The 16,208-nt window shown below is 34.9% G+C and overlaps 2 protein-coding genes and 1 long non-coding RNA gene across 3 annotated transcripts; 2 read left to right on the top strand and 1 right to left on the bottom strand.

The window, feature by feature from the left end:
* The first annotated feature begins 3,749 nt into the window (after positions 1 to 3,749).
* Positions 3,750 to 7,436, top strand: LOC133671257 (receptor protein kinase TMK1-like). Its single transcript, XM_062091974.1, has 2 exons — positions 3,750 to 6,430; positions 6,793 to 7,436. Exons 1-2 carry the CDS (start codon positions 4,120 to 4,122, stop codon positions 7,317 to 7,319), a joined length of 2,838 nt encoding a protein of 945 aa, XP_061947958.1. The 5' UTR covers positions 3,750 to 4,119; the 3' UTR covers positions 7,320 to 7,436.
* A 4,089-nt stretch (positions 7,437 to 11,525) lies between these two features.
* Positions 11,526 to 13,087, top strand: LOC133670900 (U-box domain-containing protein 21-like). Its single transcript, XM_062091498.1, has one exon. The coding sequence runs from the start codon at positions 11,622 to 11,624 to the stop codon at positions 12,960 to 12,962; it is 1,341 nt and encodes a 446-aa protein (XP_061947482.1). The 5' UTR covers positions 11,526 to 11,621; the 3' UTR covers positions 12,963 to 13,087.
* A 782-nt stretch (positions 13,088 to 13,869) lies between these two features.
* LOC133671162 (uncharacterized) lies at positions 13,870 to 15,548 on the bottom strand. Its single transcript, XR_009834215.1, has 2 exons — positions 15,028 to 15,548; positions 13,870 to 14,137 (listed from the first exon to the last, which is right to left on the bottom strand). It is a non-coding gene; the product is annotated as an uncharacterized LOC133671162 (long non-coding RNA).
* Positions 15,549 to 16,208: the final 660 nt, after the last annotated feature.

The raw sequence follows: 16,208 nt of genomic DNA on the forward strand, positions 1-16,208 counted from the left end.
AATGAATATGAGAGTAAAATACCCTAATCCTTAAAAAGCAAAAACAAATTTTGTTGTTGTTTACGTCGACTGTAGATTAATCCAAGAGATTATCCACGATATTCAGTCAATTAAATACGAGAACAAGTTGATGAGTTCATTTGAATCATGGGCTCGAGTGAGTTGGTGTTTCAAGAACCTGTTCCTTGAGAAAAAAGGAGAATCGGGAAAGGGATGGATTTTTAAAGAGATTCCTCCAACCCAACTTGCTACGCTTTTTAAAGGCTAGACCCAAAGAAAATAAACATCGAAAAGGGGCCAAATTCACCCAGAGAAACACAAGATAGACACAGAAAGAAATCCCTTGGTACTGTCAACTTATGCAACAAATTCCAATATATGTTATTCATTTACATTTAGAGTTGTATTTCTAATTGGAATTCATGAATAACTTTTATAATGAATTCTAGGATTATAATTTATATGAAAGAGCACCACAACTCCAAATATACTTGGTGATTTCTTATCATTCTATATGTTAGAGCCTCGAGGTCGTTGTTCTGTGAATATAGTCAACTAAATAACTTCTCTTTTACGAGGTTTTTTATTTATTTATGAGTTTCACAGCATTTATGTGTGTGTGATTTGAATTTTAGCTGATTTTAATTACTCTTCGATCAAATTTCTGTGGCCCTCGAAGAGTTTCCGAAGTCTTGTTTGTTTCACAAACCAGCCTAATGAACACCTACCAAAAATGAAGGCAGATCTGACCCTAGCAGTTCTAAAAAGAATTTTCATTTGATGTTACCATCTTAAATCTAGTTTAGTCCATGATATTATTTAAGATTGATGTTCCGAGGTTAATTTAAATTAACCCGAGTAATTTTTTTTTTTTTTTAAATAAAAGTTAAAATGTTATAGTTTTGATTTTTTTTTAAAAAATCAAAACAAGTTATATGTCAAACTAATCAAATTAAATCAGGTAAATTAAAATTTAAATTATCTAGAAACTCAATCCAAATCAGAGGCGAGTTCGTTCAACCCAGCAAGCTAGGCTGAATTTTATAATCTTAATGGGCAGTCATAGATAACAGATTTAACACCCTTGTAAATGACAACAAATCCTAACATGCTGGCCCCAAACATTGGGCTTCTATTGGGTCTCGTAGCTGAGTAGAGATGCTGGCATAAGGCCCATAATAAATGAAATTCCAACATCAGACATGATGGCCCATTTTAGAAAATAGAATTGGTGGAAGCAAAGAAGTAATATTTTCTACTGAGTAGGTTAAGAACGTATTCTCAATCAAATCAATGCAAGAACACAACATTGATATAACATGTGTACTCACTACTCAGTAATAGGTTCAGACAAACCCCTCCCTTCTTATGTGGGTATATGTCAACTTGTGAGGGCAACGTGAATAGGAAGTTCGAAAAGATTTTCTCTTGAGATGAAAATCCTGTGCACAACGACACCTTACCTGTTCATGGCTTGCTTGCTAGCTAAAGATAAGGTTAATGGCCTCACAACGCAGAGGCCAATAAAAAGAGGAAAAGAACATAAAATGAAAGACAAGAAAATATTTGAGAGGTTACTATTGCAAATCGGCAGTATCCATATCTGAGAGATGACAAAGCTCGCACCTTCCTGCACTCAAAAGCAGCCAAATATTAACACTTTCAGCTCTCTCATGGTCCTTTTGGCCATGTATTTGGTGGAATCATATGATCAATGCACATGCAGCTGTTAAGCCATGGAGAAACATGGAACTTTCTTCTTTCCAGGGCAGCTCTGTAGAGGGATCTCCTCCATTACAATATTTTAGTGACACCAACCCTATCTATCAAGGTCCTCTCTATATTAAAATCTTCTGTTGAAATTCATCAGTACTGATCTTGTCGATCAAGGTTAGCAAAAGGGTAAAATAAAAGATTAATTAAGAGATGGGAATTATTTTCAACATCTGGTAGAACTATATAGAACATGATCAAGAAAGTTTTAATATGGACAAAGTTCTAATCAATTAGTGTCCTTGTTTGTGGCTGAAAGGCCATAGCTCTCTCATTGCACATCAAATCAAATGATGTTCCCTTGCCAAAGCTCTTTCATCAGGACACGGATGAAAGGTGTCAAGTCTCAATCACAAAAATAAAAAATATATATAAATTATTTTTTTCTTATCAAATCAATTTCAAAAAAGATAAATCCTTCTTATCCGAATGAGATGTGTAAGATTATCATACATATAGGATAAGACAACTCAAGTGTGAGGTTACAATCTATCTCAATCTATAAGCAAATCGAGTAAAATCTAACGTTAACTAAATGTGTTAAAAATAGAACAAATTATCAACAATCCTTGTTTTATTCTATGTTTATTATTTAATTAGGCATCTAGGTTTTAGATAACAGATAATTATTGTATCGGGGTAAAAAAAAAACATGGAACGAAGAAAATATCTTTTTAAGTAGTTTTTATTTTGAAAATATAAAAATTAATTCTTAAACAATAAATTTATTTTATATTTTTATTTTTTCAATCAAATAAATTTATAATTCTTTTGTATTTATCACGTCATACTAACCAAATTCAACCTTAATCGGAAAAAAAAGAAGCAAACCTCAAAATATCCTCTAACTATACACAAATTCTCAAATGTGTTTTCAAACTAAATATTTCCTCAAGCAGATCTCCACGGAGTCAGATATTCATCAATTAAATTGCTCCATTGAGTCATCTTCCCTCCCCTTCAGCTATATTTTTCTTAGAACCTTCCCTATATATTTCTATGGATTTTTCATTCTTTCCGTCAAAGTTATTTTTATCTAAATTACTAAAACAATGCCATTTTGAGAAGTTGATATATATATATATATATATATATATATATATATATATATATATATATATTGTGAAGCATTTACTTAGAAGAATCTAAATAAATTCACGTTTGGGACTAATTCGAGGCTTGCTCTAAATAATTTGAGGAAGGCAAGAAGATATGAAGAATCTATAATTATACTCCATGGATAAAAAAATAGTTGGCAAAAGAGGCTAAAAGATAAAAAAAAACTCTTCTCCAAGCCAAAAGTTCACTTACTACTTTTTAAATTAAAATCTTACTTTTTAAATTAAAATCTTTTAAGATTGTGAAGTGGTTGTAATTTAAAATGTTTTTTTATTTAAAAATATATTAAAATGATATTTTTTTATTTTTTAAATTTTTTGTTTAAAATTAAAACATCAAAACAATATAAAAATATAAAAAAATAATTTTTAATAAAAATAAAATTTTAAGCTTTAAAAAATATAATTTCACTCTCATATCAAAACGCGGCGAACAAAACATGCATGGGAGCTGTAACCTTAACAATGTAAGCTTGAATCCTAGACCTTTAAATATTTAGGGTAAAATAGAATCCATGTGCCCTGATTATGGCTAGCTTGCATGAGCCCTATGACCATATGCCACCTCAACTTTCAAAATTCTGCTCAAACAGGCAAAGTACCTCTTCTGTCAAGACAGCATACAAGGAATGCAAAATTTAGATAAAAGACAATTGACATTGCCAGCTTATGCAAATCATGCACTAGCCTTGTGTACCTAGAACAGGAATCCAAAACTGAAACTACAAGCCACTCTCTTACAACTTCTAGCCTTTTTTAACCTCTGTTGTTGACAGCCTTAAGATTCTCAGATATGTGGACCCCTTCTTGCATGTGCTTTGCCTTTCAATTACAGGCTACACCTCCCTCTCTCCCTTCTAACTCACTCCACTCCCATGTCCCAACAATGCCAACTCCTCTCCCTCCCTCCCTGCTACTCTCCTAGGTTCCCCAAATTGGACCTTTTCTTCTTGTTCTTTCTTTCTTCTTTTCCCTCTCTTGTGTGTAACTATAAGCACATGCATTTTCCTTGAAAAGTTTACTCATTTTGCAGCCAAAAATACAACCCAAGAAAGAGAAAGGAGAAGAAGAAGAAGAAACTCTTCCCCCTTCTTTGTTTATTGAATTCATTAGCTCTTCTTTTCTTTTCTATCAAGAACTATAAGCCAATGCATTTCACTTAGAAAGTTTACTTCTTTTGCTTCAAAAACAGCACCTTCTTTTGCTTCATCTTCTCATCTCTGTAAAGATGAAGAGAAGAAGCCATCGGAGAACGAAACTTTTACTAGTTTTCCTTGTTGGGTTTTCTTCAATCTTTCATTTTGCAAACTCTCAAACAAGCCCAGATGCTGAAGTTATGTTCTCTCTCAAAAAAAGCCTCAACGTGCCAGATTCACTTGGATGGTCCGATCCAGATCCATGCAACTGGAACCATGTAGTATGTTCGGACGAAAAGCGGGTCACCAGGATCCAAATTGGACGCCAAAACCTTCAAGGTACACTCCCTTCAAATCTCCGAAACCTTGCTCAACTTGAACGTTTAGAGCTTCAGTATAACAACATTTCCGGTCCTTTGCCAAGTTTAAACGGGTTAAGTTCATTACAAGTGATCCTTCTAAGTGACAATAAGTTCATTTCAGTCCCTAGTGACTTTTTCACTGGTTTATCTTCACTTCAATCTGTGGAGATCGATAACAACCCGTTTTCCAATTGGGTCATACCAGAAAGTATAAAAAATGCTTCTGCTTTGCAGAATTTCTCTGCAAACTCAGCTAATATATCCGGGTCAATACCGGGTTTTTTTGGCCCGGATTCTTTTCCGGGTCTAACCATCTTGAGGTTAGCTTTCAATGATCTTGAAGGTGAGTTGCCTGCAAGTTTTTCGGGGTCACAAGTTCAGTCTTTGTGGCTTAATGGGCAGAAACTTAGTGGTGGCATTGATGTTATTCAGAACATGACTTTGTTAAGAGAAGTTTGGTTGCATTCTAATGGGTTTTCGGGTCCCTTACCTGACTTCTCGGGTTTGAAAGATTTAGAGAGCTTAAGTTTAAGAGATAATTCATTTACTGGCCTTGTTCCTGAGTCTTTGGTTAACCTTGAGTCGTTAAAGTTCGTGAATTTGTCGAATAATTTGCTTCAAGGACCAATGCCTGAGTTTAAGAGCTCAGTTTCTGTGGATATGGTTAAGGATTCGAACAGATTCTGTCTGCCAACTCCTGGTTTGTGTGATTCGCGAGTTAACACATTGCTTTCGATTGTGAAATCAATGGATTATCCGCAAAGGTTGGCGGATAGTTGGAAGGGGAATGATCCATGTGCTGATTGGATTGGAATTACTTGCAATAACGGGAACATCACAGTTGTCAACTTTGAGAAGATGGGGCTAACAGGCTCGATTTCTCCAGATTTTGCTTCGGTTAAGTCATTGGAAAGATTGGTTCTTGCAAATAATAACCTCACAGGTTCGATTCCACAAGAAATTACTACCTTACCCGGACTTAAAGTGCTTGATGTGTCAAACAATCACCTGTATGGGAGAGTTCCAGCCTTTACCAGTAATGTGATTGTTAACACTAATGGTAATCCAAATATAGGGAAGGATGTGAATAGTTCTACATCTTCGGAATCACCATCTGCAAGTCCATCGGCGAATACTGGCTCTGGAAGTGGTGGTAGTTCAAGAAAAAGTGGCAAGAAATCTTCTACTTTGATTGTAGTAATTATATTTTCGGTAATTGGGGGTGTTTTCCTGTTGTCCTTGATCGGCTTGTTGGTTTTCTGTCTATACAAGAAGAAACAAAAGCGTTTTAGCAGAGTACAGAGTCCGAATGAAATGGTGATTCATCCTCGCCATTCTGGGTCTGATAATGAGAGTGTGAAGATTACAGTTGCTGGCTCAAGTATCAGTGTTGGTGCTATTAGCGAAACACATACTATTCCTGCAAGTGAACAAGGTGACATTCAAATGGTTGAGGCTGGGAACATGGTCATTTCTATTCAAGTGTTACGGAATGTTACAAACAATTTCAGTGAAGAAAATATATTGGGATGGGGAGGTTTTGGAGTGGTCTACAAAGGTGAGTTGCATGATGGTACAAAGATTGCTGTGAAGAGGATGGAGTCGGGTGTCATAAGTGGTAAGGGACTAACTGAGTTCAAGTCTGAGATTGCTGTTTTGACCAAGGTTAGGCACCGACATCTCGTTGCTCTTCTTGGGTACTGCTTGGATGGTAATGAGAAGCTTCTTGTGTATGAATATATGCCACAAGGGACACTCAGTAGACATATCTTCAACTGGGCAGAAGAAGGATTGAAACCACTAGAGTGGACAAGGAGGTTGACTATAGCCTTGGATGTGGCAAGAGGTGTTGAGTACCTTCATGGTTTGGCTCATCAAAGCTTTATACACAGGGACTTGAAGCCTTCAAACATTCTTCTTGGGGATGATATGAGGGCTAAGGTTGCAGACTTTGGTCTTGTGCGTCTTGCACCAGAGGGTAAAGGCTCTATTGAAACTAGAATTGCTGGAACTTTCGGATACTTGGCACCGGAATATGCAGGTACCATTTCCTCTAGTTGCTTTACCCTTCAATTAATGTTTAAATTCTTTCAAGGCTACCGTATGTTTGGACTTTTGTATATATTCGAGTTCTAGTTTTTCGATAGAGATTAGGGGAAACATATAGTTAGGTCACGTATTCTTATATATTGACTGCTATTACTCTGAGATTGTTCTCATCACAAACTTTACACAAATGCACAACAATACCGTGTTGACTACCAAAAAAGGTTCATCAATCTCCTGTTCGAATTGTGTATTTTTGTTTTGTTGTTGATTTGTTATTTGTGTTCATAATCTCCTGATTTCTCTCTTAATTCACATTTTCACTTCAACTCTTGTTTTTGGGCGATATGTTTGCAGTTACTGGTCGAGTGACAACTAAAGTTGATGTCTTCAGTTTCGGAGTGATATTGATGGAGCTTATAACGGGTAGAAAAGCTCTTGATGAGAGGCAACCTGAAGAGAGCTTGCATCTTGTAACATGGTTCCGCAGAATGCACCTGAACAAGGACACATTCCGGAAGGCCATCGATCCCACAATTGACCTCAATGAGGAGACGCTTGCCAGCATCAGCACCGTTGCAGAGTTGGCAGGCCATTGCTGCGCAAGGGAACCGTATCAAAGGCCAGACATGGGTCATACTGTGAATGTTCTCTCTTCTCTGGTGGAGCTCTGGAAACCAACCGACCAAAGTTCTGAAGACATATATGGTATTGACCTTGAAATGTCCTTGCCGCAGGCACTTAAGAAGTGGCAAGCTTATGAAGGTAGAAGCAACATGGATTCTTCTTCTTCACTCCTTCCCAGCTTAGACAATACTCAGACCAGCATACCTGCACGCCCATATGGGTTTGCTGAGTCATTTACATCAGCTGATGGAAGATGAGTGTGGTGTTTGTAAATGGTGGTGATGGTGGTTTTCAATATTCATTCTATTTGCAGCTTCTTTGCTGTTTTCTTTATAAACTTGTCTGACTCCTAATTCTTTCATGTTTTAGTATCATCCCATTGTCTCTTTTTTTTTTCTTATTGGAAATGTAGTTTGGATGTTCTTCACTTGAATTAGAGGTTTTGAAAATGAAATGAGATAGGTTTTTAGAACAAAAAAAAAAAAACGTCTTCAGTTCTTCAATTCTCAGTTATCTCTGCAAAACTTCTTGCTTGTCGATGGACAACAAAGCCACATTAGATCAGATTAGATCAGATTTTGCATTCGTTCCAATTTTGGTGTGTAAACAACCCTTCCATTAGATCAGATTCACTAAAAAATAAAAATGCTGCATCATTTACCATCCAGACATTGAGCACATGCAATGTCTTGGTGTTTTCAGACTAGCTGGAGTGGTATTGTTTTTGCTTTTGTCATCTCCATCCTATCCACAGTTTTGGCTCCTTTCTCTGTCCATTTTTAATTTCAAGGACAGCATCACCTCCTTTCTCATAAAGTTCCAGACCCCATTTCCAATCAATTACAGTTTGTGATGATGATGATCGCTTTAATTCTTTGGAAAAGACAATCACAAAGAACTGAGACGGCAATGAGAAAGCTTTCATTGTAAAAACAAGGCAAGAAAAAGAAAGTAAAGTTCCATGGCAGGGCAAAGATGATGCCATTTCCAAGAAAAATGTTGTGTAAAGGTTTGTTCCTTGGAAACAGCAACTATCAACTTTTAATTTTCTTTTTTCCTACATGCAATCATACGACAGCTTGCAAACTGAACATAAAATGTTTGGGATCTGTTCTGGAAAAGTGCTCCAGTTATCGCATCGAAAGGTTAAATTTATGAGCTGCTAAGAGCCATCGTGGCCAGAATATCATCCATCAAAATTTATTTTATTTTGTTTAAAATTTGATTTATTTTGGAATGAGTTTAACAGCTATCTTTTCACTGGAAAAGAAACAGAGTTCGTGCATGTTTCAGTGCATTAGATTCAAAATAAATGCAATATAATTTGTTTTGTTCGGAGAAGAGAAGGACAAGAAATATATTGGATAAGCGAAACAAGTAACATGCAGAGAAATCAGAAAAAAGGTTCCCCGTCCATGAAAACAGAGGAGGAGGGCACCGAGTGAGGACTTTGTCTTTGTTTACGGGGGAAGCATATGCAAGTGCTGTGCTGTAGCTGTCTGCCCTAACGTGGGGTTCACGTTCCACCTCTTTATTTCCCAAGGCATCTGTCACGTGTCTATTGGGTTATTTTCATTCTTTATGCCCTAAATCTCCCATGTGTGGACCTATACATCAGGACATGCTAATGTCTTTGTCGATGCAAAAATAAAATCTATGTATTTTAGTTGGGTAATACAACAAAATTGAACCCTCTTTGCAAGATTTTCTTTGAAAAATATCACTCACACGTAATGCAAAAAATAAAAAATAAATAAAAAAAAAGGTTTCTTCACTCTCCTCCACAATTTTGTTTACAAGATGCTACCAAACATATCATGAGAGGCTTAGCTTCACTTGAGAAAAATAAATATTTAGAGAATTAATTTCTATATTCTATATATCAAAGAGGTTTAGCTTATAAATAAGGAAAATCAAAATATTAAAGAATTTACATACAAAAGAAAAGATGAGAAGTTGTTAATTATAAGCTGTGTATTATTTTAAATTGATTCTCATATCATGTTTTAAAATTATTAAAATTATTATTTTTATTTTTATTTGTTTTAGCTCAATAATTTTAAAATTAAAAGATTTATACATGTATAGTTTATAAATAAAAATAATAAATATTATATCCAAACACGTATCATTTCCATATCTTTTTTTTTAAGTATATAAATTTGACTTTAAAAATATTTTTGAGACAAATTTTTTGTTTTGTTTTTATCTCTATTTTTTTAACCACATGTATTTTTATTTTTTTTATTTCATAAAGTATTTAAGTACTAATTAAAAACATGAATTATAACCAAATAGACCGTGTTTTAAAAAAAAAGCAACAAAAAGCACTTTTCATTTTCAAGAACACGCGTTGTACCACGTTCCGATGCATTTTCCGCTTCCCATTTCTTAGAAATTCGAGTTTTACCGCGTCCCCAGACCAACACTTATATATATATATATATATATATATATATAGATAGAGAGAGAGAGAGAGAGAGAGAGAGAGAGAGAGAGAGAGAGAGAGAGAGAGAGAGAGAGAGAGAGAGGTCCTCTTTTCTATGTTAAGATCCAATAGTAGTCAACGTCTTTGGATCCTAACGATCCAAACTATTAAGCAAAGGTAGAGCTCTTCTTTTATTTGGGCTCAAATACTGGTAACTTATATCACTTTCCAAACTACAATTGAGCAGGCCCATGGGCCATAAACCACTCCTTTAATTATGAATTAATTATAATTTAGTCCTTTCTCAAAATTAATCAATTTTTTCTTCCAAATAAGTCATGTCTTATCATATTTTTCCATAAGATCCTAAAAATATATTTGAATTTTTTTTATTATAAAAGCATTACAATAAAAAGAAATATAATTTTTAAAAAATAGAGAAATATTTTTTTTAAAATATTAAACATAAAAAGAATTATAGTTTCTACTTTTACAATCATAATTTCATTAGAATATAACCAAGGTTTATAATGATATTTATATAAGAAAATAATAAATTACAATTATTCACAAGTGACAACATTTGATAATTTGTCTCTCTAGAGAGAACTCATATATATTTTTCTCCAAAAAATAATTAAATAGTCCCTCGGGAAATACCTTCTCTACTCATCAAATTTTACCATATTATTTATTTCTCTTTCCTTTTTCTACCCCTCAGAAAAAGAAGAAGAGGATAAAACTGTAAAGGAGCATGAAATTGACGAAAGGATTAAGTTGTAAATGAATTAGATAACAAATATAAAGGGATTAAATATATGTTATCCAAAACAACAAGGACTAATCAATCAATTCTATTAAACTACAATGCCTAGATAATAATATGAGCTCCACCTGTACAAACCATGAGTTAGGAAAGGGTTGCCCATTGTACTCTTGTAAACTTGCCCTGAACTGTAAGGTTAACCCATGATCCAAACACAGGTTGGTTGGGTTAGAGTAGACTTTACGGGAATTAATTTGGTGTGATCTATTAAAAAATTTAGATTAACTTGTGAATCTAGTTATTTCAAGAAAACTATATATTTTTTTTGAAATGATATTATTTTTGTTTTTTTATATATAAAAAAATTATATTAACCTAGTTAACCAGGTCAATTCACCTCATCCTTGAAATTGCCGAGATTAGAGGTGAGCAAAAAACTGAAAAATCAAGAAAAAAAAACAAAAAACCCGAACTATAAAAAAAACTAATATTTAAAAAAAACCGATCGGTTTCGGTTCATTTTTTTAGTTTTATAAGCCTGAAATCGAAAAAACCGAACCGAATCAAATCTAAATCGGAAAAAAACAGAGTTAAAACTGAAAAAACCGAGCCAACACCGAGTCAAACTAAAAAAACCAAGCCAAACCTGTTTGAACTGGTTTTTTTTCTAAAAAACTGAATCGAACTAAAACCGGTCGGTTTGAATTGGTTTCGGTTTGGTTACTTTGTTTTTTATAGAAATCGAACCGAACTAAAAATGATCATCTCTTGCCGAAATCACCTGCTTAAGGTCTTGTTTAGGAATGCGGTGCAAATCACGTTTCTTTAAATTTTAATTTTTTTTAATATAAGATATTTTTTTATATTTTTAAATTATTTTAATGTGATATATTAAAAATAATTTTTTTAAAAATATTTTAATATATTTTTAAATAAAAAATACTTTAAACAATCGCTACTATTATAATCTTACACGCAACCAAGTCGGATTTAAAAAGTATCATCCATTGTCATGGAACTTACGACTTAAGAAACCAAGGCGGTCCACCTGCTGCTTAATTTGACTCTGACCCTCAGCTGTCAACCCTTTCTCCGGATATTCTTAACGCTCTTTACACACTGCATTATTCCCTCGTTCAACAGTCAACATTCCACGTTTCCAATTCAGCAAACCGTCCACGCTTTCTTCATTTTTGAAGTCTTCTGTCCAGCTCTTACCTAGCTTTGACCACCAAGAAAAATGACCACCATATAAATACATCACCACTTCACAAGAATTCTATCATCGAATTCTCTAGCCCACAAGCAAAACCCAAAACATACCTTACAGACCTTGACATAACTAGAGAAATTCAAGCATATACAATGATACTTTCCTGGAGATCAAGAAGAAATTCGAAGAAAAACAAGATTCCAAGCCAAGAAATCAATTCAGACATGGAAATCTCGAATCCTAGGCACTTCTGCTGCCCGATTTCTCTTGACTTGATGAAAGATCCTGTCACATTGTCGACGGGAATCACATACGACAGAGAAAGCATTGAAAAATGGATTGAAGAGGGCAACCTAACGTGTCCGGTTACAAACCAGGTGTTAGCAAGCTATGATCAGATACCAAATCATTCCATAAGAAAGATGATTCAAGATTGGTGCGTGGAGAACCGTTCTTATGGTGTCGAGAGGATTCCTACGCCTCGCGTTCCAGTGACACCCTATGACGTTTCGGAGACTTGTAAGAGGGTTAATGATGCAACTCGACGTGGGGAGCAAAATAAGTGTCGGGAATTGGTTAGGAAGATCAAGAACTGGGGTAAAGAGAGTGAGCGCAACAAGAAGTGTGTTGTGGAGAATGGGGCTGGTTGTGTCTTATCGGCTTGTTTCGAGTCCTTTGCAAGTGTTTCAGTGGGGAGAGATGAGGATTTGTTGGGAGAGATTTTATCGGTTTTGGTATGGATGTTTCCACTTGGTGAAGAAGGCCAAAGTAAGCTTGGGTCGGTTAGGTCTTTGAATTGTTTGGTATGGTTCTTGAAGAGTGGAGATCTTTCAGCCAGGCAAAATGCAGCTTTGGTGCTTAAAAATCTTCTTGCTTTGGATCAAAAACATGTGAGTGCCTTGGTGGGGATTGAAGGCGTGTTTGCAGCATTGGTTAAGTTGATCAAGGAGCCTATTTGCCCTACTGCTACCAAGGCTTCATTGATGGCAATTTTCTACATGACTTCACCATCAAGCCTCAATGAGAAGATGATACCAATGTTTGTGGAAATGGGTTTGGTGTCAGTGATCGTAGAGATTCTTGTTGATGGAGATAAAAGCATATGTGAGAAGGCATTAGGTGTTCTGGACCATATTTGTGATTGCAAAGAAGGGAGAGAAAAGGCCTATGAGAATGCTCTAATTGTTGCTGTTTTGATCAAGAAAATCTTGAAAGTATCAGGTTTGGCATCAGAATTGTCAGTCTCCATTCTCTGGAAGCTCTTCAAGAATTCTCAATACAGACCAGAGGATGATGATGCTGAAGGAGGTGTGGTAGTTGAGGCACTTCAAGTGGGTGCTTTTCAGAAATTATTGGTCTTACTGCAAGTGGGTTGTGGCGAGAGCACAAAAGAGAAGCTTAAAGAGTTGCTAAAACTGCTGAATCTTTGTAGAGTTAGGTTAGATTGTTTAGATTCTACAGCAGATTTCAAGTATCTCAAAAGATCATACTGATTTCGTGTTTCTCAAACAGTTTAGGCAAGAAAATACAAACAGATACATAGAAGATTTTGAATTCATTCAATTGTGTACAAATTACTCAAAAATCAATAATTAGAATATTGAGATTTATTGATATATATATGCTCTATCCATGCTTGAATTTATTATTACCATCTGAACCTAAACTTAATTAACCCTATTTCATATTAATTTTTTTTTATATAAACACTCTAGCTGTCTGGCATGAATTTTATTTGCTCTACCTGTCAAGTCATACTTGGCAGGCTGGTTGGAGTTGAGCTGACGGCACCGAATTATTGAACTCGCACGGGCACCAGGACTTATTTCATTTGTTTTTGTGGGAGTAGAGACTGTTGTTGCTGTCAAAGCTTTTGTCGCATAGCAAGGTGGCACTTGCGTAGGGTTTTTTCTTCTTTTTCTTAATATGGGATAGTTGACGGATCTATCTATCTTACCAAAAGAAAGATGGATCTCTCGCTCTGCTCTGTCTTGTACTGTTTTTTTTTTTAGCTTGACGGGAAGAAGGTAGATTGGTAGGTGCGTTCTTGGGTCTCTGAAGAAGGCTAAAACCAGGTATCTGGGCTTGCAATCTTCAAAGCTATTTAGCCCTCAATATGTGTTGGTTTTAAGCTTGTTTAAGAAGTCCTGGGCTAGATTGGATCGAGCAGGCAATTAGATCCATCGCCTAAGTCTAGTTCTTCTTAATTCTTATTTCTAATTAAAATCATCTTTTTTACTAGCTAGATTTGTTGACTTTGAATGTATTGCTTTAATTGTCACGACCCGAATCCCGGGTCCGTGACCGGCAACGCAGGAGCGGTGGCGGAAGGACACCCCTCCCGCGCTAAGCCTCAAAACGGACATATCAAAAGAATAATTTATTCAAAAATACGCAGCGTTTCATAATCTTCAGAAATATTATATTATTCAAAAACTGATGAAACCAAAAGATAGTTTAAAACTCCTCATCAGTAATTTAAAACAAAAACAATAATCCATAATACTCATTACATTGTCAAAAATCCAAACTTAATTAAAACAAGATAATAGTAGAGCGCCTAAGACATCGAATCAAACAGCCTTGAAAGATAAGCAAGGCATACCGACCCAAAACTGAAGAAGCAGGAACACTCAACAAGGTTCACCTGCTATCAGAAACTAAGAACCTGAAATAATATAATGAGGGGTGAGTTCAACCAACTCAGTGAGGGAATAATATTTAATATACATTTTAGATATTTTAGATATTAATAGTTTGCAAGATGATTTATCTTGATATACATATACATATACATATACATACTAAAACATATTATCATAAAGTAGTGGAAATTTATCTTCATATACATATACATATACATATTAAACATATTATCATAAGGTAGTGGAAATTTATCCTCATAGACATATACAGATACAGATACAGATACAGATACATATTAAACATATTATCATAACGTAGTGGAAATTTATCCTCATATACACATACATATACATACTAAACATATTATCATAAAGTAGTGGAATACATGTCAGAGATCAGATGACACCCGAAGGTGACCAGATGACACCCGAAGGTGACCTGACCAGATGACACCCGAAGGTGACCAGATGACACTCGAAGGTGACCACTGTGGGATGATCAGTCGCCACAGGCTGATGCCTCTCTCACCAGCTAGGTATACAGAATACTATGTGCACATAGGCTAACTACTCTCCGTTAGCATGGAGTTACTGACAAGTCCGATATCAAGGCATAATATATATTTACAAAATCATCAGAGAAACGTATATCATATCAAATAGAATCTAGTTTGACAGATTGCGAAGTCCGATATCAAGGTATAATAGATATTTATATAATCATCAGAGAAACGTATATCATATCAAATAGAATCTAGTTCGACAGATTGCGAATGCAAATTCAAGAATAAATGAGTACTCGGAAAATAAACAACATATATAAATATTCAAGAAATTAACTAGTTGTACTCATTGTATAATCAACATACATATTTACTTATCATATATGCATATTAAAGATTATCCCACTCACCCGGAAAATATAGAACTAAAAGGAATGTCAGATGAAAGACCCGAAAAAACCTATTGAGGATCGTTAGGAGAACCTACAATAAATATATGAAATATACTCAAAAGCAACTCAAAGCAACACAAATAAAAGATTCCAATGCATAAATGAAAACCAGGTTTAGTATCCTAGGTTTAGGGACTAAAACAACAATTATCCAAAACAGGGACCAAAACGTAATTTTACCAAAATTGGACCAAACTGTAAATACATAACCATACTGAAATTTATCCATAATTCATCCTTATCTTTGTCTAGAATCTCGAATTATGCCCCAAGAGCCAAACTGTGATTTTATCAAAATTTTAGGGGTCAAATCGTAACTTGTCAAATTGGAGGACCAAACTGAAAATATCATATATTCCTAATTATACTGGAATTTTTCCCTTAAATCATCCTCAGTTCTGTTCAGAACCTCAATTTATGCCCCAGGGACCAATCTGTAATATTTCCAAAGTTTGGGGACTAAACTGTAATTTTCATAATTTGAGGGATAATATGTTTTAGTATGTATATGTATATGTATATGTATATCAAGATAAATCATCTTGCAAACTATTAATATCTAAAATATCTAAAATGTATATTAAATATTATTTCCTCACTGAGTTGGTTGAACTCACCCCTCATTATATTATTTCAGGTTCTTAGTTTCTGATAGCAGGTGAACCTTGTTGAGTGTTCCTGCTTCTTCAGTTTTGGGTCGGTATGCCTTGCTTATCTTTCAAGGCTGTTTGATTCGATGTCTTAGGCGCTCTACTATTATCTTGTTTTAATTAAGTTTGGATTTTTGACAATGTAATGAGTATTATGGATTATTGTTTTTGTTTTAAATTACTGATGAGGAGTTTTAAACTATCTTTTGGTTTCATCAGTTTTTGAATAATATAATATTTCTGAAGATTATGAAACGCTGCGTATTTTTGAATAAATTATTCTTTTGATATGTCCGTTTTGAGGCTTAGCGCGGGAGGGGTGTCCTTCCGCCACCGCTCCTGCGTTGCCGGTCACGGACCCGGGATTCGGGTCGTGACATTAATGGTGTAAAATAATTAACTGTTCAGTTTCTAAATAAAATAATCTTTTTTTAATAAGAATAAGGGACTTCAAGAAAACTATATTCCATACTTCATTTAGAGATATTC

The sequence above is a fragment of the Populus nigra genome, chromosome 13 (genome assembly GCF_951802175.1).
Source record: "Populus nigra chromosome 13, ddPopNigr1.1, whole genome shotgun sequence".
Classification (NCBI taxonomy): Eukaryota; Viridiplantae; Streptophyta; class Magnoliopsida; order Malpighiales; family Salicaceae; genus Populus; species Populus nigra.

Excerpts from the sequence above, each read along its gene's own strand:
- LOC133671257 (XM_062091974.1), top strand. The coding sequence starts at position 4,120 with ATGAAGAGAAGAAGCCATCGGAGAACGAAACTTTTACTAGTTTTCCTT. Across the intron at positions 6,431-6,792 it reads CTTGGCACCGGAATATGCAG|TTACTGGTCGAGTGACAACT; the intron begins GTACCATTTCCT and ends ATATGTTTGCAG.
- LOC133670900 (XM_062091498.1), top strand. The coding sequence starts at position 11,622 with ATGATACTTTCCTGGAGATCAAGAAGAAATTCGAAGAAAAACAAGATT.